At 53.1% G+C, this 20,426-nt stretch overlaps 8 protein-coding genes across 8 annotated transcripts; 4 read left to right on the forward strand and 4 right to left on the reverse strand.

Moving 5' to 3' along the window:
• The first annotated feature begins 362 nt into the window (after window positions 1-362).
• Window positions 363-3,553, forward strand: BO97DRAFT_132082 (uncharacterized protein). Its single transcript, XM_025690054.1, has 10 exons — window positions 363-1,895; window positions 1,959-2,046; window positions 2,108-2,220; window positions 2,275-2,322; window positions 2,377-2,411; window positions 2,471-2,559; window positions 2,621-2,656; window positions 2,719-2,772; window positions 2,834-2,970; window positions 3,044-3,553. The coding sequence occupies exons 1-10, from the start codon at window positions 458-460 to the stop codon at window positions 3,103-3,105; spliced, it is 2,100 nt and encodes a 699-aa protein (XP_025555527.1). The 5' UTR covers window positions 363-457; the 3' UTR covers window positions 3,106-3,553.
• A 361-nt stretch (window positions 3,554-3,914) lies between these two features.
• Window positions 3,915-6,515, reverse strand: BO97DRAFT_402788 (chaperonin-containing T-complex subunit CCT5). The gene is made up of 11 exons (XM_025694587.1): window positions 6,312-6,515; window positions 6,230-6,247; window positions 6,110-6,158; window positions 5,937-6,030; window positions 5,797-5,880; window positions 5,439-5,728; window positions 4,734-5,382; window positions 4,540-4,677; window positions 4,295-4,475; window positions 4,143-4,231; window positions 3,915-4,068 (listed from the first exon to the last, which is right to left on the reverse strand). Exons 1-11 carry the CDS (start codon window positions 6,319-6,321, stop codon window positions 4,024-4,026), a joined length of 1,647 nt encoding a protein of 548 aa, XP_025555528.1. The 5' UTR covers window positions 6,322-6,515; the 3' UTR covers window positions 3,915-4,023.
• Window positions 6,516-6,677: 162 nt separating this feature from the next.
• On the forward strand, window positions 6,678-8,329 carry BO97DRAFT_440153 (uncharacterized protein). Its single transcript, XM_025698050.1, has 7 exons — window positions 6,678-6,867; window positions 6,950-7,097; window positions 7,153-7,195; window positions 7,268-7,344; window positions 7,403-7,766; window positions 7,821-7,846; window positions 7,901-8,329. The coding sequence occupies exons 1-7, from the start codon at window positions 6,861-6,863 to the stop codon at window positions 7,917-7,919; spliced, it is 684 nt and encodes a 227-aa protein (XP_025555529.1). The 5' UTR covers window positions 6,678-6,860; the 3' UTR covers window positions 7,920-8,329.
• A 5-nt stretch (window positions 8,330-8,334) lies between these two features.
• BO97DRAFT_336423 (putative transcription factor Rap1) lies at window positions 8,335-9,894 on the reverse strand (the record flags this gene model as incomplete). Its single annotated transcript, XM_025691457.1, has 5 exons — window positions 8,335-8,760; window positions 8,869-9,267; window positions 9,331-9,571; window positions 9,620-9,705; window positions 9,766-9,894. The coding sequence occupies 5 exons, from the start codon at window positions 9,892-9,894 to the stop codon at window positions 8,335-8,337; spliced, it is 1,281 nt and encodes a 426-aa protein (XP_025555530.1).
• Window positions 9,895-10,269: 375 nt separating this feature from the next.
• Window positions 10,270-14,989, forward strand: BO97DRAFT_361187 (essential cytoplasmic protein Ctr86). The gene is made up of 5 exons (XM_025692400.1): window positions 10,270-10,545; window positions 10,601-10,754; window positions 10,806-11,791; window positions 12,081-12,290; window positions 12,403-14,989. The coding sequence occupies exons 1-5, from the start codon at window positions 10,457-10,459 to the stop codon at window positions 14,942-14,944; spliced, it is 3,981 nt and encodes a 1,326-aa protein (XP_025555531.1). The 5' UTR covers window positions 10,270-10,456; the 3' UTR covers window positions 14,945-14,989.
• Window positions 14,990-15,049: 60 nt separating this feature from the next.
• BO97DRAFT_361192 (uncharacterized protein) lies at window positions 15,050-16,416 on the reverse strand. Its single transcript, XM_025692401.1, has 3 exons — window positions 16,212-16,416; window positions 15,723-16,145; window positions 15,050-15,627 (listed from the first exon to the last, which is right to left on the reverse strand). Exons 1-3 carry the CDS (start codon window positions 16,225-16,227, stop codon window positions 15,347-15,349), a joined length of 720 nt encoding a protein of 239 aa, XP_025555532.1. The 5' UTR covers window positions 16,228-16,416; the 3' UTR covers window positions 15,050-15,346.
• A 154-nt stretch (window positions 16,417-16,570) lies between these two features.
• Window positions 16,571-18,593, reverse strand: BO97DRAFT_382786 (putative oxidoreductase, FAD-binding). The gene is made up of 2 exons (XM_025693320.1): window positions 17,971-18,593; window positions 16,571-17,923 (listed from the first exon to the last, which is right to left on the reverse strand). Exons 1-2 carry the CDS (start codon window positions 18,446-18,448, stop codon window positions 16,605-16,607), a joined length of 1,797 nt encoding a protein of 598 aa, XP_025555533.1. The 5' UTR covers window positions 18,449-18,593; the 3' UTR covers window positions 16,571-16,604.
• Window positions 18,594-18,773: 180 nt separating this feature from the next.
• BO97DRAFT_402794 (uncharacterized protein) lies at window positions 18,774-20,332 on the forward strand. Its single transcript, XM_025694588.1, has 2 exons — window positions 18,774-19,267; window positions 19,367-20,332. Exons 1-2 carry the CDS (start codon window positions 19,103-19,105, stop codon window positions 20,129-20,131), a joined length of 930 nt encoding a protein of 309 aa, XP_025555534.1. The 5' UTR covers window positions 18,774-19,102; the 3' UTR covers window positions 20,132-20,332.
• The last annotated feature ends 94 nt before the right edge of the window (window positions 20,333-20,426 follow it).

A 20,426-nucleotide genomic window follows, 5' to 3' on the forward strand; every position in this document is an offset into this window, starting at 1 on the left:
AAGCTTGAAGCAGTGATTTCGTATTGAATACGCCCGCCCGTCATTGGTTGACTGGAAAGGCTGCCTGGGGCCATCCACTGTTCTGGCCAGGGTAACTGCCTGAGGCAGACAGAGAGCATAAAGCATCATGGATAACAGCACAGCATAGCAGCATAAACTGAACACGAGATAGCTCTGCATGGACTGGAAAGCGACAAAAGTCACAAAACGGAAGAGTCATAATATATTGTGGCAAGCATCACCTAATGAGTCACTCCATGACCTTCAATGAGTAATCGTGAGCAGAAATGATAATGACGCCGGTCTTACCCGTTCAGGACTAGTCTCTCCAGCAGCTTTATCGCCGCCCGCCAATACCTATACTTGAATACCTCCATCCAAGCTGCCTTGGGATATCAACTATAATCTTCACGCCCGTTCGACTCTGTCTGCAAAAAACTCATCTTTGGAATACATCATGGACACCACTCAGCCCAGGAGCTCCGGCACCGCCAGTTCGGGCCCTCCCCAGAGACCCATTTCCAAAGCAGAAGCGTCCAATCCCAGAGAGTTCCAGCTCAATCAGCTCCGGCGACGCTTTCGCCCAAAGGAAACCGGCGATGAAACAGGAACGACGGCGACTTTTGGCTTATCGCCATCCGATCCTGACTTTCCCTTTGAGATGGACAAACTACAATGCATTCTACATGTCCCGCAATCTTACCCCACTCAAGGACGTCCGACCCTCAGGGTCACAAATGCCGAAATGGGAAGCGCATTCCAGGAGAATGTTGCCAGAGGGTTCGACGACATCGTTGACAGCACCATCCGAAGCGGCAGTCGTGGGACTCTGCTTAGCTACATGAACAGCCTAGACCGACATCTCGAGCGTCTACTGACTACCTTGGAACGGGGCCCTACGCTCAAGTTTGTGCCTAACACGTCGGCTAGCAAACCACCACAAGCAGGAGATCAGAAGCTGACACGAGGTATGGCGTCGCTAGCTGTATCTTCGTCAACATCGCAGCCTCGAGCCCCAGGGCTGCCGACTCCAAAGCCCGCTCCGGCTCCGACTTACAGCGCGGAAGAGAAGGCTCAAGCGGAGAAGCGGAGAGCAGTCGAGACGAAACAGCTGGAAGCTCGCCTCGGGAGACTGTCCTCATTTCAGAAGCTCAACGACGGTCTCGCTTTTCTCATTCCTATTCAGCCGGCCAAGGCTGATCGGCTACCTGTCTCCCTTCGGTCTGTGAAAGCCGTTAAGCTGCAGGTGCCTCCTTTGTACCCGCTCGAGCCAAGCGCCATTGAGCTGAACAGTATTGAAGGCCCGGAAGCTCGGGCTGTTGAAGCTGGCTTCTCCAAGTGGGTTCAAGAGAATCTCAATCTGAACCTTATGTCGCAGGTCAACTACCTCACGAGCAACATGCTCAACTTTTCCAAGACACCAGTGGAAAACTCTTCTATTCAAACTGCAGTACCCGAGGTTACTGAATCTAGTCCATTAGAAGAAGCTGCGACAAGGCCACCAGCCCCGGAATCTATAGCAACGGACAAACCACACGTTCATGTTGTGCCTCGACCTCCTGAGTGGAACGTGGGCGGTGACAGCAGTGCTTCTGAGGAAACGGATTTCACAGAGTCTGACGAGGAACCTACGGAGGATGACGAAGATGGGGGTGCTCCTGTTCCCGACCTTCCCGAGCCTACCAACGTCGAACGCGGTGTTGCCCTTTCATTTCCTTTCTTGGAACTCTACGGAATCGAGCTCTTGGAACTCGTTGGGCTTTACATCACGGTGAAATGCGATCGGTGCAAGGAACCAGTCGACGTGAGAAACATCCCCCAAGTGAAGGACAAGAATGATGAGCTCTCTCTTAAAGTGGAGACATGCAAGAAATGCACAAACACGATGAGCATGGGTAAGAAGATCTCTTCCAGCATACTCTCCCTGAGTCTGAAAAATTCCTGATCTTGATTTGCAGGATTCCGCCGACAATTGATGCATCCCACCGCCACTCGAGCTGGCTATCTGGACCTGGATGGGTGTACGGTAGTTGATCTTCTTCCCAGGTAAGATTCCCTTCCTACTGGCAATCCAAGGACTCAAGTCTCGTACTAACAACCAGTGCAGTAGCTTCATTCCGACTTGCGCAGAATGCTCAGCGCCGTTTCCTAACCCTGGAGTTGTGGCTGTCCGTGGCGAAAGCGCAATGGCCAATTGCCGTCAATGCCACCGCAAAATGGGTACGTACGCTGTTGTGCACGTTTGAAGGAACCAGTCATACTTACGTGTACTAGTTTTCAAGATTCCGGAGGTGAAGTTCCTGAAAGTTGGATCTGCTGCATGTAGGTCATTCAGTGTCTACACGTAGGATCAACCCGCTCACTCAATCACAACAGTCTCTTCTCGTGATCGCCCTCCTCCCCGCAAGAAGGTATGCAGCACCATTTAATTCTCATCACAGCAAATGAATACTAAGATCCATAAACCTAGCCCAAGGAAGTCCTCGGAATCGTCGCGGGCCAAGAACTCCCCCGTCGCGGCCGTTGTTCACACTACGGCAAAAGCTATCGCTGGTTCAGGTATGCCATCGACCCGCAAAGCGTGCCCAAGAAAACAAAACTAACGTCCTTCAACCTACAGATTCAGCTGTTGCGCAAAGGTTTTCCCTTGCGACAAGTATGTCCTCCGCTTACATCAATCTCATTAAACCATACGCATACTAACAAACCCTGACACAGATGTCACGACGCAGCCACCGACCACCCGAACGAACACGCAAACCGCATGATCTGGTAAGCAACCACCACCCCACAGAGAAAGCATGGAATCGCTCCGTCTAACAATACCAAATAGCGGCTTCTGCTCCCGTGAACAAATCTACCGTCCCGAAAATTGCGGGATCTGCCGTGCCGTCCTGATCGGTAAGGCCGGCAGTGGCTTCTGGGAAGGCGGCAAAGGCACCCGGAACAAAGCCTTGATGAGTCGCAAAGGTATGTCACTTAGCTTGTTGGATTGCCTCTATTTGAAGTTTTATGCTAACGCAGAAACAATCTTCCGAATTAGATCCACGCAAGTATAAGCGCCGTGGTGGGACGACGCCCGGTGGTTCATCGAAGAAGACTTAGAGGATCAAGCTTTCGATCGTGAAGCCTATGAATCAGGTCTACAGAGGCAGAAGGAGTAAGATTCTGTAATGAGATGGGCATGCATAAGCTATGCGCTTCATTGAGCGGTTGCGCGCTTGCTTCCAATCTGATTTGGAGGAACTGCTGCATATGATGCGGAAGCATCTTTCTATCGTTTAACCCCCCTCCTTTACGCTGTGGAGAAAGGGAATGAATGGATTTACGACGACGCGTTGTGCGAGGGAATATTCCCTTACGGTTGAGACATGTCTGATTGTCCAGTTGCCAATTGGCTGCAGCCGGGAGCTTCATGGAAGGTTGTGCTCATTCGGCAATAGGCACAACCAACCATAGCTGCCCAACAAGGTCTGTAACCTAGGATTTTGGAACATGCATATGTGGAGTTGTGTCATGGAGATGGGCATTTGACGAATGTCAGGCCTGTTTATTGATGTGTATATCTGGCATACTGAAATACAGTACACCCAGCGCGCAATAAAGGTCGTCACCTGGCTACGAGAATCATGAACTTCCCATGAGGCGACAGAAGTCAGAGAGAACTTCTTCCAAAGAAGGCCTCAACAGGCAGGCGGATGAACATGAAGGGATCTCCGTACTACGATGGCCTTATCGCATGATCATATTCCCCGGCACCAAAATCCCACAACTCATCCGAGAGACTACAAATGAGGGTGTGGTCGGTTGTTCCTTGGTCATTTCCCGATCTGTCTAAGTACCATCATGATTCCCATACAGCCACACCACCTCAATTTAAACTACCCTGCTGAGAAACATATCTTGTATGTAGTAAATATATTATCATCTCGAGTCCCGTCGTGACAGTAACGCCAAAGGGAGTGGGACCTTTTTTTTATTTAGCCATGAGAACAAAAAAATTAAATTCTGTGTACAAGAAATCTAGAATTCCTGGTCGTCGTCGCCGGAGATGATGACGTTGTTGATCTAGGTAGGGTGATTGTTAGTGTTTTATGTTCAGTGGTTGTAGATATGTGATGAAAGTCGAGCTGTGAACTCACCTTGAGGACCATGCGGCAGAGCTGGGTAGCGAGCAACAGCTGCGAGCGCTTGCCAATCAGGGGATCGATAGCGAAGTGCTCTCTCATATCTGGAGGGGGAAGAAATAGCTAGTTAGTGATATGAACGAGGTAAGCAGCTCAAGAAGACGTACCGTTGTTACCAGTCAGCATGCAGTCGACACCCAGCCGGGAGTTGTTCTCCTTGACCTGGCGCGACTTGATCGAGGCCAGGGTCTCGATGGGGCTCAGACCGGAGTTCTCGGCCAGCGCCAAGGGGATGGCGTCCAAGGCATCGGCGAACGCGCGCATAGCGTACTGCTCGATTCCGGGGCTCTGCGGGGGTGTTAGCCGATATTCCGAGGGGATGTCTCTGGTGAAGAGGTCAGAGTTCACGTACCTTGACAGCAGCATCCTCAACCGCGATGGAGCAGGCAATTTCGGCAGCACCACCACCGTAGACAACACGGTTGTCGCGCACCAGGTTACGCACAACGCAAAGAGCATCGTGTAGCGAACGCTTGGCCTCGTCGATGATCTGTGGTCACCGTTAGCATTATGGCACGTCGGGTCCGTATTGAAAACCGAACTGACCATCTTGTTGCTTCCTCGTACGAAGACCGTGACGGCACGGCTGTTGGCGCACTCCTCAATCACCAACATCTTCTCCCGCGTAGTACCAAAGGTCATCTCGCGCACACGACCTGCAGTTCCAAGCTTCTCTGGGCTCAAGTCCTCAAAGCGGGGAACGATCCGACCGTTCGTGGCGATGGCGATGAGTTCGATCTCAGGTCCACCGACCCAGCGGACAGCGGGGAGCTTGTTCTGCAGCAACAGGTGATTGGCCTCGTCATCGAAACCCCACTGGCAGATTACCAGGTTGGCGCCGGAATCCTTGAGGTTCTGAATCATCTCTGTGAACTTCTCCTTCTCGTAGTCTTGCAACTTCTTGAACTCCTCCACGGATGTGATGTCGAGCTTGTGCTTGGTCTTGGGCTTCGGGGGCTCGAACGGACAAGTCAAAATGGCCAACTTAGCATCCCGAACCTCATCCGGCATCTGAGGGTGCGAGAAGTCCTTGTCGACAATGACACCCTTAACGAGAAGAGAGTCCTCAAGAGCACCTCCGACCTTTCCGTCAACCTTAATCAACTCGAAATCAACGTCCTTGCGCTCGAGGTCGGCCACGGAGAGGACGGCATCGATAGCGATCTTGGCGAACTGGTCGTGGGACTTGGAAACGCTGTGAAAGAGTCAGATGAGATAACTAAGTTTTCTTTTGGCACACGGTCCGCGTACATCTTGGAACCCAAACTCGTCTTAGCAACCTTGAGGAGGTTGGAGGTATCTTCCTTTGTAAACGGAACTTCGTCGCTGATCTTATCGAGTTGTGCGACGGCAATTTCGCAGGCCTGGTCGTATCCGTCTGCGATCCGAATAGGGTGGATACCCTTGTCGATGAGTTCCGACGCCTGCTCCAACATGGCTGCCGCCAAAACCACAACACCAGTAGTTCCGTCACCGATTTCCTCGTCCTGCGATTTCGACAATTCAACCAAGAGCTTGGCCACGTTGTTCGTGATTTCCATCTGTCGAGCCCCTCGTGGTCAGAATACCTTCCAAGGGAGGATTGCGGATAGTAACAAGCGGCACGAACCTGACCGAGGATAGTAGCGCCATCGTTGGTCACGGTGATATCGCCATCGGGGGAAATAAGAATCTTGTCGAGACCGCGGGGACCCTGGAGTTGTTTTAGAACCGAGTCACACGTAGGCGTTATCGAGCGGCGTTTCATACCAGGGAGGTCTTGACGATGTTGGCAACCGTCTTCGCGGCGACGATGTGTGACTTGACGGCCTCGGTACCATGCTGTCTCTTCTTCTTGCCCTGACTATCGGAGCGAAATGCGATTAGTGACATCTTCCACACAGAACTGTGGCCCACAGTCTGGGTGGGGGATCGCAACGTACTCCCGAACGACGATGAACGGCCGGCCTTGTTCATCCTTCATCACAGAGGCTGGTAGGATGGTGGTCAGCGATTCGGAACTTGTATCATGATGACGAGGAGACGTAGAGGAGGGGTTCAACCTTGAGACAAATCAAGCTCTGTAGCCACGAGGGAAGAGACGTTAGCACCTTGGTCCAGAGTGAGGGGTTATCAGAAACATACGCATAGCCATTTTGACGGTCTGCCCACTTGGCAGGAACCTGGGAGGGAGGGGGGAGGTCGGAAGAAAGCCTACACGGCTGGAAAGAGAGAAGACGAGTAGAGAAGAAAGTCTCCCAAGAGAAGATCTATCAGGAGGAAGTGAGGAGGGGAAGTGTAAAAGAAGGGGGAGGGACGGAGATGGGGAGGGGATGCTTTGACTACCGGCACAACTGAGAGTGACGGGCGAATGTAGAAATTCTGGAGATGAGGAGCCAAAAGCGGGCTAGTGAGCTGCTTTCCCAATATGGTCTAGCGCGGATCTTCCACCGCGCGCCTGCGCGACTAGCCAGTGACCATTCCACCTGCGCCCAAAGAATCGCTCATCATCAATCAACTCTTGCTACCACTCTTTCTCCCTTCCTCCATCTTTCAATTTCTCTCCCTCTGCGGACGGTGACCTGTTCGACATCGACTCCTGAACCCCGTCCGCCTCGGTCCCGTTCCTTCTCGACCGCCAAACTGTTTTCGCGACTTTTCAATCTCGCCGCATCTCCTTTCGGAACAACAGCAATGCCTCGTGAGTAATGCCAGTCGCCAATCCTGGCGCATCGACTTCCTGCGCGCCAAAAGAGCACGTCGCAAGCTGATACCCCTTCAAGCTCCGGTGCCCGATCTTTCCGATGACGAGTCGACTGGCGAGTCTATTCCTTATGATGACACCTCCGCAGCCAAGAAGCAGGTCAAGGAGGAGAACGATAACGATAACGATGATGATGAGGAGGAGGATGAGGAGGAGGAGGAAGACGTGTCAGTGCAATTGGCAAGCGATTAAGGCCACATCCACTGATACTGACTTGCGCAGCTACCACGTCGAGAAGATTGTTGCACATGAATGGGGAAAGAAGGTGCGCACTGCCGCCACTTGAGCCTGTCGCGCCATTGAAGCTACTATGAACATCTGACTCACTATGCGACAGGGCGAGCTGCTCCTCCAAGTGAAATGGAAAGGATATGACGATCCCGCCGACATGACTCTGGAGCCAGAGGATAACCTGTACGCTCTCGGTTTCTACTATTCTAAAAGCAGGACTAACCTCCTGGATGTTCTCTAGCGATGGTGCAAAAGAGGCGGTCGACGAGTACTTCCGTGGACTAGGTGGTCGCCCCGAGAAGCCTCAGCCGAAGAAGCGCAAGTCCATAGGTAGACCCCCCAAGTCTGCAACCCCCGAAAAGCCACAACAACCGAACAAGCGGAGAAAGTCTCGAGCCAACGAGTCGCCGGAACCGCAGCCTGCAGACGATAGTGACTCGGGCTCGTGGGTACCCAAATCGAAGAGCTGGGAGAAGGAGGTGGAGAACGTCGACACAATCTTCCGTGAACCTGGTACATCGAATTTGCTTGCAATCCTGAACTGGAAGAATGGCAAGAAGTCCAAGGTCCTCATTGGAACCTGCTACGAAAAATGCCCTCGAAAAGTACGTGCTGTTGATAAATCTCCGAGTTGGATGTACCAGCTAACATTCCGCAAGATGCTTGAATTTTACGAGTCCCATCTGTAAGTCATCGGTCGTTCTCGCGACGACGCTGCTCATCGGCTAACTTTATGCAGGGTCTTCAAGGAAGGCTGAAGTACCGCGTGAAGTCTTTCCGCCTATTTTATACCTGGCAAACTGGGTGGAGCACGAAGGCATCTGCCTTCCTCCTCTTTCCTCGCTTTCCCTAATCGATGGAATTAGTGGCCATGAAGCATTGGCAACGAACCGCGCATATGGGTGTTCTCTGGAAGCTTCTATGACCACTATCTACTTTATGACTGTAAGATAAACCCTCTTTTGGGTAGTCCTTGAACATGAGCAGTCATTGAGGCCCCAGAATGTCTCAAGATGGAAGAGCGCTTGCACACATCTGAAATACATCCCGTTACTTTCTTCTGTTGCCATTTTCATTATATTCCCGGGTCTATCTCTGAGTTTTGTCCCTTGTTGATCGCCTAGCGTTTCTCTGTACTTTAGTTGCACGTTATCAAATTTCTTTCTGGACTTATCACTCGACGGCCTCTGTCTCGAGACCAGCAGCTCTTGCCATGCTTAGATATTCCCACCTAGCATCGAAAGCTTCCGCGCCATGCTTCTCTAGCACCCGCTGGACTCCTCGTGTCTCCGTACCTTCAACACATTTGTCATCCCCAGGTGTCCATACCCCAGGCATGTCGTCAGGGATGCCTTTTCCAGCAGTCAAAAATTCGAGGACTTTATCTGCCAAGTGTGGGTCCATACTTGTACAGCGGAGGGCCTCGATAATCTGTTCCTCGGTTGCCTTACCTGCCCGAAGCCGTCCATTAATCCAGGTGTCAATGTCTTGTTCTGGTAGATCTGTTTGAGGCTCGGGCTCAGGCTCAGGCTCGGGGCTAGACGGTAAGAAAGGAAGTTCAAGGAATAGAGAGTCTATCTCGGGGGGTATTTGCGAGATCTTAGCGGGATTTGGTGGCTCTTCGGCTCGATTCTGGGATTCTCGTGGGTTGGTTCCTTGGTCGGTTTCGTTCGTAGTTATGGGAGCCATTTCCGCGGGAATGGTTACTGTCGAATTGAGTGGTTGTTGAGGCCTCACGGGCTCTTTGCCCTTGTTCTGAGGGCTCACATCTGTACCTTCTTGGCCTTCTGGCACATGCTCGGCTGCCATCCTTTTAGAAGCCGGACGATGCGTCTCGTCAGTCTCTTCCGATTGGGTGCTAGAATCCGAAGTACGCTTTCTCTTTCTATCCGCCGGCTTGCTAGAAGAGGGCGCTTCCTCAGGCTTCTGTGAGAGTCTTGTCTGTGGCCGAGGTTGTGTTATCGGGCTGGTCGACTGTGCGGGAGCAGCCTCTTGCGAGACTGTTTCCTGCTGAGTGGGACCTTTTGGCATACCACCCGGACGCGGACGTCCGCGTAGTCGCTTCAGATATCGATCACGGTAGGATTGAAAGGTATGTCTGGGATTCTATGGGGCCGTGCGCATGATCAGATTCCGTTGCGGTGTCCACTGGGTTGGAGCGTATACTACCTTCGCCGCAAGTTCCTGATAAATCTTGTTCCCAGAGATGGAGGCATCGGGGTCCCGCTCATACTTCTGTACCCAATCCCAGAGAAGCTGGTCATCTGCAATCGTGTAGGGCACTTTGTGACTTCGAGTGGGAATGTATGAGGCGCCAACTGGGCGAGCTTCCGATGGCCCGGCCCGATAAGCCTCTAAGCTCTGCATCCTCCCCTGGCGGATAGAGTCTTCAACAAATCTGAAGGAATATCTATAGATATGTGAGTCTCGAGTTACTTGAACACGCCGGAGAACTCACGTGTCGGCGGGGAGATTCCGTCGCTTATGATCAACTAATTTGATATCCGCGTCTTTCTCGAAAAGCCTTATGCTACCTCCGTAGCGCTTGAGCCCGTCCCGTGTCAGGTAGAAGCCCGCAATAGATCACAGGGGTGGCGGGGGTACCTCGATAAGTTCTTTGAACCTGTTTCTCTGGGGGACATTTTGCGAGAGCCAGAAATGCTTTCCTCGGAAAAGAGTCCCACCAGCTACGCTTGCGCCACCATGGCTGGCTACCGTATGTGTCTCAGCCATCGAAAACCATCAAGGTCTCACCGGTCTCAACAGGACTTTCGTTGGTTGTCGCGTCGGAGCTGTTGAACGCCCCTGCAAAGCTTCAAACGACGCGCTGTCACGTGCTCTGATGTTGAATATAGACCCGACTGCGCCGGAGGGTTTCGATGCTTCAGGGCCAGTCAACTTATTACTTATATGAAAACTAGCGGCATCATGAATCCCATCTGAAAGTATGATCATGCTCCGAGAAGTTGGTTCGGGCTCAAGTACTTTTGTGGTAATCATGACAACCTCGAACCAGCCATCGCCGTCCCTTTGAGGAAAGACGGTCACGTGTACGGCCTTCTCTCAGACAAGCCGGTGGGCAACTGCACCGCAACAATCATCGGTTCAGCTCATTCTAGTATGACAGACAGCCTTCCAAGTTAGCTCCTCCGGCGATTGTTGAATGGACCTCTGAACATTTACGATCTCATGTCCGACCAATGATATATCTCATCAGTTTAACATTTTCTATGTTGTAGCTCGGTTTTCTTTCGATCATCCAAACGGAGCCAGATCCGATTCGACTCGAATCACAATGGGATTACTACGGACCATAGCGCTCGTCATCCTTGGAATTTCAGGTTTCGTATTTGTCGCCCTCTTTGGAAAACTTCCTGCATTTCGGTAGGCTATGTATGAATTCCCAATGCGATGAATTGCGGCTGATGTATGCTCGTAGCAAAACTCCCATTGGGTTCTTGAATCGAGTTCTCTGGATACATATCCCGAATGGGCTCGCATACTTCGATGACCGACTGTTTAGTGGCCGGCTCTTCTCTTGCTGCAGTCGAGCTGGCAACTATGTTCTCAACGAGAACCACCCGCTTGTCCTTGTTCGTCCCATGAGGCAGTTATCGTATCGCCAATCATCTGACTCGAACTAGATATTCTTCGCCTCACTCCTGGTAGCTGGCCAGTGTATGTTCATTCCAGCCGCTTGGGCCAGGATCTCCATGGTCCATCACCTATGGATCCCGCTCATCGTAATCTTCCCTTATTACTTCTTATATGCGAGCATAACCACCAAGTCCTTTATCACACTGAGGAACCATGCGGAGGAAATGGAACGCTACCCTTACGATAGGGTTCTCTTCCATCCCGGCCACCGGTGCAGTACTTGTCGGTTTCTGAAGCCGGCGCGAAGCAAGCACTGCAGCACCTGCGGAGCATGTGTTTCCCGACACGACCATCACTGCGTGTGGCTTATGAACTGTGTTGGGTTGCACAACTACCACTACTTTCTGTCGCTGATCTTATCGCTCTGTGTCATGTTGGTTTATGGCTCATGCCTTGGATACACCCTGTTGCACCAGACCTACGACAAACTGATCCCCGCAGATAGTTCTCTGCGAACCACGCGCCAGAGCTGGACCACCTTTGCCAACGTCTGGGCCGTGGTCATTGCTGCCGATGTTCGCATCGGCGCGACCACCCTGTTAATGACTATGACCGCCCCTTTGGCAGGGGCGTTCCTTGTGTACCATACCTATCTGATCTGGGCCGGGATGACCACCAACGAAAGCTCCAAGTGGGCTGACTGGAAGGAAGATGTTGCCGATGGCTACGTGTACAAATCGGCCAAGGCTGAAATTTATGCCAAATCGCCCCTACTCGCAGAATCCCAGGGGCCGCCAACAGACTGGCCTTTGAGCAGTGAGCAGGTCCTCGCTCTCAATGGGGAGCCTCCGAGAGAAGGGCATCTGTTGTCTCCAAATTCAAATGAGATAGATGGGCCGGTGGACCGCGATGCTGCCATCGATCCCAGGTGGACCCCAGTCCATAGTATGAGAGAGATCGACAACATCTATGATCTCGGGTTCTGGAACAACCTGCGCCATGTGTTCGGACTCTCAATCCATCCAAAGGCACTGTGATGCCTTGTTGTCTTCATGTATATAGAGAAAAGGATTTGAATGATCACGATTTTTCGCATCGTCCGCAGTCACGGCTTGTGCATAGATAGATGTTCTCGAATAGGCGGTATTCAGCAGCGGGCGCGGGCACGCACCGGCGGGCGGTGGGCGGGATAGTTCCGGAGCCGGAAAAATTCCCCTCAGCGGGCGGGTGTTATTCTTTCTCTCTCCGCCGGGCTTGGTTACTTGGACTTCTTCCCCGCGACAACACTCCACGGTGCAGCTGCTACACCAACAAGCACGCAGCGTCACTTATTCCCCGCCCAAGATGGCCGACCGGGCAACAGCGGAGATGAAGCCCAAGTGCACCCCCGCCGAGCTTATGCTCAAAGTTATTTTAACGGGGACCTTGAGCCACTATGAGACCCGCGGCATGATCGACGACAAGCGGCTGGAGCACATGCTTTCTGCGGGCAAACAGATTTTATACAAGACGCACCAAGAAAGCGATGTCAGGTGTGTTTCCATTCCATTTTCACAATAATCCACATAATTTGGTTGTTCTGCACGCCAGTACTGTAAAACCACTGCAAAAACGACATCGGACTGATCGATTTCTCTACGATAGGCATAATCTCGGGTTGTCGCCGGACATCTGGCAAGGGTTCACAGATGTGTTAACAAAGGCGATCCCCGTTCTCGAGTCCCAGTCCTTCGCTTGGAAAAGCCCCCCGACCGCCAACTACGATCACTCTTCCTCCAACCTCATAGCCTACAACTACTTCTCGCTCGTCAAGGATATCGAGCGCCTCAACGACTTATGTACCATCGCCCGCAATCTACTCGCCACCACGAAAAAGGCCCAGAATATGGCAGCGGAGAAGGGCTTCGACCAACGGATTCTCGCTTTGGTCGATACCTGTGTTCGAGTCACCGCGCGGGGATTCGACGGCGAAACGAATGCACGGAATGAGGAGCGCTGGCAGAAAGTCGTCAACCTCTACAAGCGTCTTCTGATCACGTGCCTGCAGTTCATGCACAACTTCATCATGCACAACGAGCAGCGCAAGATGGTTTTGTGGCTCGACTTGTTCGGATACCATTCCACCGGGGACTCGAACATCATCCAACCCAGAGAACCGCTTGATCCGGCCTTCGCTCAGCCTGAAGGGGTGGCGCCGATTGTCAAGACCGGGGAACGAATCGTCAACCCTCCGATCCGGGCCCTTTACGACCAGACCGCGGAGGACTTGCTTCTGGAAACGATCTCTAATTTCCCCCGGGAGCCGGCTACGATCAAGGAGGAGGCGGCAATGCTGCTGCTTGCGAACATCAAAGATCACATGGAGAAGCTGCTTGGGCGCGACTTGACCGCAATACAAGAAATGGGGAAGGATCCGGAGCAGGTCAAGGAGATCCGCGCAGCTTTGACTGCCATACTCGGAGCCAAGGTAGAAGGGTGGTCCGATCTCCAAGACAGAGCCAAGGACCTCCCACCAGCCCTGCCGGAAGACGAACCACCTCGCAAAAAGGCCATCGTCACAATAGACCGGAGCGCAACAGCTGGGTTCCCGCGGGTTTGCTGGACCGATCTCCCCGATCTTAGCGAGTACGGGGCGCTTTCTGCTGGTGACGCGGTTGTTATGGAGGAGGATATGAGTATGCCCCGGTCGGCTCAGTCTGCAGCCGAGACTCTGCAGGAGGCAAAGGACGAGTTGATGGCGCGGTTGCAAGAGAGCTCCCAAATCGGTGGCGACGCAGACCAGGACTACGATACTGGAGATGCGGGTACTGTTGGTGATGATGATTCGCGCAGTCTGGAGGCTGTTGCAGATGGAAGTATGGAGGAGGAAGAAGAGGATGATGACGAAGACGACGATGACTACCGTGGTCGTCCAGGAGATCAACAGCGCGGCTTGCTTACGGATATTCCGCTTGTACTGGGACCAGCAGAGATCGAAGCGCTTCCGATGATCATCCAGGCAGGTATTGTCGACAGCTTCGGGCTGAAGGGTGGAGAGAGAACAGGGTCACGGAATATGCAGGCGCTGCGATGCCATATCCTGCTCACGCAAGAAACCGGTCGAAACCTACTAAGGGAGTTGTTGATCTTCATTGCCGCCTGGGATCTTCCCGATGACGAGCTATACTTCAAGATGATGGTTCAGATCATGGATGCAGTCCTGAAAAACGGTCTCATGTCGCATGCGTATTCCGATTTCGGTCAACCTAAGGATATCATCTCTCCTGCGCAGGCTGTCGTGGTAAAGATCCTCACGCATATCTTCCGAGCAAAGTATTCTCCGGCGTCGGTCACTGGCACACCCCAGCATACCACAAGCAAGAACCCAGCGCCTCTGTCCCGCGTGGATATCCTTACCGTTCGGTACATCTTCACCATCTTCCGAGGCAACATTATCCCTGAGACTTGTGCTTTGATTTACTTGCAGGGGCAGATCCGAGCCGGAAGAGCCTTGCCAGAGGACTTCCCCTTGAATCTGTGGGATATGGAGCGGGTCTACGAAGGTGTCTACCAATTCTTGGAGTTTTTCGCCGTGCTGACTGAAAACAACGACTGGAAGAATCTGCTTGTCAAGTGGGAGATTGTGTATGACTTGGTGACATTGATCAAGGAGCTTGAGGCCAGCATTCCTAAGGGCCAGCTGAGTTCTCTCACTCTGGGCCGCAACAGTCCGTCCAGAGACCATCAGTCCAACTTGAGCTCCGGACCCGTTGCAGTCGAGAGACCATATGATCCCGGTGACCCCGACCCCGTCGATGCCGGGCCCGGCTCAAGAGCTGAGTCGCCCCCAATCACAGAGGATCCGTCCGAATTCGAGTGGCGCAATCTTAAGAAGCTGGTTGTGCTTGTTCTCTCGTCTTTGGTGTGGAAGTGCCCAGAGGTACAAGACCAGATCCGGCGCTACGGGGGTGTGGAGACTATCCTGTCCTGCACCAACTTCGACGCTCACAACCCCTACATTAAGGAGCATGCTGTCATGTGTCTGAAATTCTTGCTGGAGGGTAACCGCGAGAACCAGAAGATGGTGGAGGAGTTGGAGGCGCGAGAGGTGGTCAAGGATGACAATGGGGTCCTAGAGAGAAGCGGCCTGGAAGCTATCATTGACAAGGCGGGCAAGCTAGCCCTCCGCCCCAAGGAGGAGCTGTGACCGGGCCCGGCCCTCGTGGCCGTGAGTGTAAATTGTAAAATGTACATAAACTAGAAGATCAGGAACTAAAACCTGATGAATGAAACGTCTTCTATGCAATCACTACCTGCACAACACCAGTTCCACACAAACCCCCATGAATATAACTGACAAACACCCACTCACATATACAAATAAGCGTCCCGGGGGAGAACCCCCGGACCCCCCTTTCTTTCAGCTTCCCAAGCACCTCAATCCTTAGACAAGATATAAACATCCTGGGGGAGAACTCCCGGGACCCCCCTTCCCTTCAGCTTCCTGGCCCCCTCAACCCTTAGAAAAGATAAGCGTCGGTGAGAACCCCGGACCCTTCTTCCCAACTCCCCATCCAACCACCTACCCGTATGCGACCAACAACAAGAACTAACCATACATCCCATCCCACTCCTCTTCCTCCTCATCATCAACAACAGGCTTCCGTCTCGCCTCCTCCTTCTCTCTCTCCTGCTTCGCAAAATCCGTCCGATCCAACGGACAAGTTCCCCGCAGCCTCAGCCACGGCCGCACGCACTCCAAATCAAACAAATGCGTCGAATGACACGGCAGCCGCACAACAAGCGGGTACGGGTCCTCCAGGAACGGGTTATTGCAGATCGGGCAGACCTGCGAGCTGTTTAGCGCCGACTTCGGCACCCGGTCCAGCACTGCACAAACAGGCACATTAGCATTGATCCTCAATCCCCAATTCAGCCCCCTTTCACCCCCGGACCAAACATAACGAAGCGATAGGGAGACAAACAATCACAAAACCCCTCACTAACCCCCTCCACCTCCTTAGGCGGCACCTCCGCCGACCGCAACAACGACTGAATCATCTCCGTCAGCAGCTCGTTCCCGTTCCCGTCGGTGGCGGCCGTGTCCTCGGGCCCGAAACTCGGGATCCCCCCTGCCGCCGCCGCCGCGATACCACCACCCCCGCCCCCCTCGCGCCGCATCACGTTCAGCGCTTCGGCCAGCGTGTAGAAGGCTGCGCTTATGTCGCGGGGCACTGGGACGGCGTGCGGACGGTGCCGGTGGTTGTTTGTGCTGGCTTCATCGGGGCTGATTTCCGAGAGGGTTGCGAAGAAGGTCGAGAGGTCGGGGCGGCGGGGGCGCTGGGTTGTTGTGTTGTTGTTTGAGGGGTTGGAGGGGTTGGTGGAGGGGTCCGTTGTGTTGTGTTCCACTTTCTTTGAGTTAGTATAGGTAGATTGGATGAGGAGAGGGGGCTTGGCTTGGGCTGGGGATGTACCTTCGTAGGTGGACATTGTGGTTGAGTTTGTAGCTTGGAAGCTGTAGGTAGTTGGATAGTCTGAGGAGGGGTTGCGCGGGGTTGGGGTTAGATGTCTATGTTGTTTTCCAGGAATAGATTGGAGGGAATTCCCGCTGGGATCGAGATAAAATGCAAATGAACCCAGAGGTGAATACAAGAAGAGTGGGTGAGGTTGTGCGGAGCACCGAAAAAGAGCTCGATATATGACGGCGGGCGGAGAATGCGGAGGCAGCAGCCGATAACGCGTTGCCCGCTCGGCGGCGGAGAATCCGATCGGGCTGAATAATTACTACTTTTCTTAACTGATTATCCGAGGCACCGTTTAGACAAAGTAATTCAGGTGCGATTATTCGATTGATGATAGCATGATAATCAAAAATTGAAATCTTCATATACTACGTTCTTACCAGCGAGCCAGTCTAATACCGAGCTTTTCAAGGCCACACTGCCACAGAAATACCATGTATCGGCCAACGACAGATCCAAATCTCCTGCCTCGATTCTGCGTCGCGAAACTTGTGCTCCAGATGACAGCACAGTCTCATATTGACGCCGGGTAGACTCGTCCCGTGGATCCGAACCGGTAAGAAATAGAGACGTCGACTTGGGCAACGCCGGAAACCGCTTGAACGTATCCCACACTAGACCCACGTCGCTCATAGCTATAGACCACAGGAGCCGCAACCGACTAACATCAAGACCAGGGAGCTGCGCAAGCAGTGGTGTGATTCCGATACCCCCTGCTATAAATGGCAGGAACTCGTTTGCCGTCGGTTTGATCTGAAATTCTCCCCCAATTCCCTTGAGGGGCACCTCGAGACCGGCTCGTTCATTGACACCCCAAAGATAGCGAGTGACATTGCCGTGCTTCCTAGCCGTTATCTCAAACTCCGATGCAGAGATCCCATCGCCTGGGAAAGAAGATATGGTGAAAGTTCGAACATAGTCATCATTGAGGCTGGTCGGATCATCATCTTGCATGTGGCTGTAACCGAGATTTAATTCCTCCCAGAATGAGAACGTAGCATATTGCCCAGGAATCCACTTTCCAAGCTTGGCTGGATCGGAGACGCGAAAACGAAACCGCGAGATTGCTGGACTAAGACTTTCTTTCCGAATAAGAGTTGCTGTGATAGAACTATCATCGTTCAAGCCAGCGGCGTTGACCTTTTCTGTTGCCAGATACCGCACTGGCGGATTGTACGGAGACGGCTCCCCGGCTATACCGCGGAAGGAGAGGGACTTTTCCACATATCTAGCTGCTGTGACGGTCACCACGACCGCTAGGTTGGAGCGCGGAAGCACCCGTGCAGCATCTGCGCCCACCAGGATCCGCGTGCGACCAGTAACATATAAAGCATTCCCTGTCTCGAAATCTGGGAAGACGTATCCCGCAAGGGGATTCGTCTGAAGATTGCCTAAAGTCTGGTATAGTCGATTTCCTGAGTACTCTGGATAAACGAAGACAGCCCCATTTGGCTCGTTAGAGATCAGTCGCACAAATCCTGGGGGACCACCACGAATGTTTGTGTCCATATCGATCGTACCGTGGGCCGAGGAAATAAATAAGCAATCGGCACGATCCAGGAAGTCAACAGCCATTGGCGGGAATTGAGGCGCATTCGATACCAGCTTCGGACTTGGCAAAGCAGGGATAATCTGCTTCTTATTGATATACTTCGGGCAGTTTCCTGAGTCGTCAGTCAGATCACACTGTAATGCTGGGGTTTGTACTCACCGAGACTTGCATCAATGTGCAACGTCAGGTGGGCGATTCCGGCCTGGCCTGAGCCTGATGCTGCGTGGCGGGGTTCATCTGTAGAGTCAAGGGACCCCGCAATCGCCTTGCCGTGAAGCTTCACCCTGTTGCGATTCTCCAGATCAAGGACTAGCCCAGATATCAGTTTTCCTCCAGATGTCCCCAGTAGATTTTCGGAGAGGGGATCAAAGCTCCTGTCCACAGGTGTAGTCAGTTCGACGGTGGTCTGTGAGGTAGGTCTGGCGAAGCCTTTCTCGCCGCCCCAGATGCTCGTCCATGGCCGTCCTTCCGAATCGATCGTTCCGATGGCCAGCAGGGGAGCGGTTCGCAATAGGTAACCGGCCTTATAGCTCAGGGAGGGAACTGTGGGGTTGACTTGGGGTGGGATCTGAAGTAGATTTTGCATCTTCTGCTCGCCCTCATGCCAGGGGAGGGAACCTGCAAGTATGGAGGTCATGTTGGGCTGATAGTTTGGTAACTGATATTAGACTGCCAACATGAAATCAAGAACAACAAAGACATCACAGCTTGAATGACACCAATATAGAATGTCGAAGGCGCGAGAGCATAGTATTAATCAGCAAGGATGGTGTCAGTGACCGCAAGGAACCATGCAGCGACAATGGCAATGGATCAATAATATGATACGAGGGCCCTTCTAGAACTGCATGAGGTAAGCGAGGCACGTGCTTGCTATGCTGAGGTGAACAGTCACTCATAAACTAACTGTCAGTCTCCACATCAACGCGGCGCAGTTCGTCATCTTCTCTTTTTGTCCCGCTGCTTTCTTTAGCAACAGCCGTGGTGTGGAGCCTGTGATCGACCCAGCGAGGCGTTGCACTGCGCATCCAGCGCTTGTTTCAATCTCCCTCCCTCTCCTCTCGCTCCTGTTTCTTTCATGTCTCACTGCCTGCCTGCTTTCGTTTTCCCACTGCTGTTGAATTGACATGACCTGAATTTACTCTACTTTCCCCCTCTTGCAGGCTCAAGAGTGTTATCCTTTTGCTTGTTGCTGTCAGCGGGTTGTCGTCAGCTCGTTATCAATCAATAAACAATTACAATTGATAAGTGCACGCCTACTGCGGCCTCAACACAATCGATACCACCCATCATGCGCACCACAGCATCAGTCAAGCCCTCGCACTACCCAGCGATCCCCTTTCACCTCATTCGCGCGACGGGCCTCATCTCGACCTTCATCGTAGGCATCATCCTCGCCGTGTTCATCACCAATCTCCACAGCCATGGGTACAAACTGCCCTGGGCCTTCCTGGTCGTAAGTGCTAATATCGCCTCGCCTACCCCAGATCCGCCTGCCCACGCCCACCCACCCAGACACACAGACCACATTACTGACTTGATGTCCCGAACAAAGCTCCTAATCGCTACTGTCCTCACGCTCCTGAACTACATCCTCACAACCCTAACGCACTGCTTCTACGGTCTCTCGCCGCGCCTCTCCCTAACAACTAACACGACCACCCTCCTCCTCTGGCTCATCGCCCTCGGCCTCCTAAGCTACAGCCTGTCGCACACGATCCTGACCAGCTGCACGACAACCTACTGGGGCACGTCGACGGGGATCAACGTCTGCCGGATTTACAAGGCGCTGTTCGCCTTCACGATCCTAGCGACAGCCGCGCACATCGCCGCCGTGACCCTGGACGTGATCGTCCACAAGCGCCAGACTCGACTGGGCGAATACGACCCCATGGCCAGCAACGCCGCTCTCAACGACTACAAGATGCACAACCGCGGCAGCAGCGCCATGTCCGGCGGCATGGGGCCCTACCACCCGGACGACATGTACGCGCAGCAGCAGCATCCCCCGCAGCAAGCTCCGTACGGCTACCCCGCCAGACACGAAGCCTATCACGACGCGCCGGGGAATATGTCGGGCGGGTACATGGCGCCGCCCCCGTCATACGGCGGGCTGGGCAACCACGCCACTGCGACGGCGGCGGATGAGGATTACCATGCGCACGGGATGGGACCGTACGGCGACGACGCCCCCGCGGAGGGCGATCTCGGGGCCCAACACCAGGTGCCTCGGGTGAGGTACAGCGCGTATGGAGCGTCGGCGGCCGGGTATACCCGTCCTGCGGAGCAGACGGGGTATGATGCCGGGGCGTATCGGTAGACCACTTCACTGTGCTCATGAACAAACGGTTGTTTGCTTTCCATGTAACCTCGGGGCTGCGCTGTTGTTCTCCTGGAAGTGCGCACATGCTTGCTCGACCACAGAATTACTCGCGCATTTTGTTAGCGCCATACACTTCCAGTCTATGGATCTCATGTGTTACGACCTTACAATGTACAAGATTATCTATCTGAATCGATCATATACTATTTCTACCTACCTAGCCCTGTACCGGACGTATGCTATGAATGAACCGGTAAAAGTGGGGTTGATGTTGCAGGCGAGCATTTGTTAA

The sequence above is a fragment of the Aspergillus homomorphus genome (assembly GCF_003184865.1).
Source record: "Aspergillus homomorphus CBS 101889 unplaced genomic scaffold BO97scaffold_3, whole genome shotgun sequence".
NCBI classification, from domain to species: domain Eukaryota; kingdom Fungi; phylum Ascomycota; class Eurotiomycetes; order Eurotiales; family Aspergillaceae; genus Aspergillus; species Aspergillus homomorphus.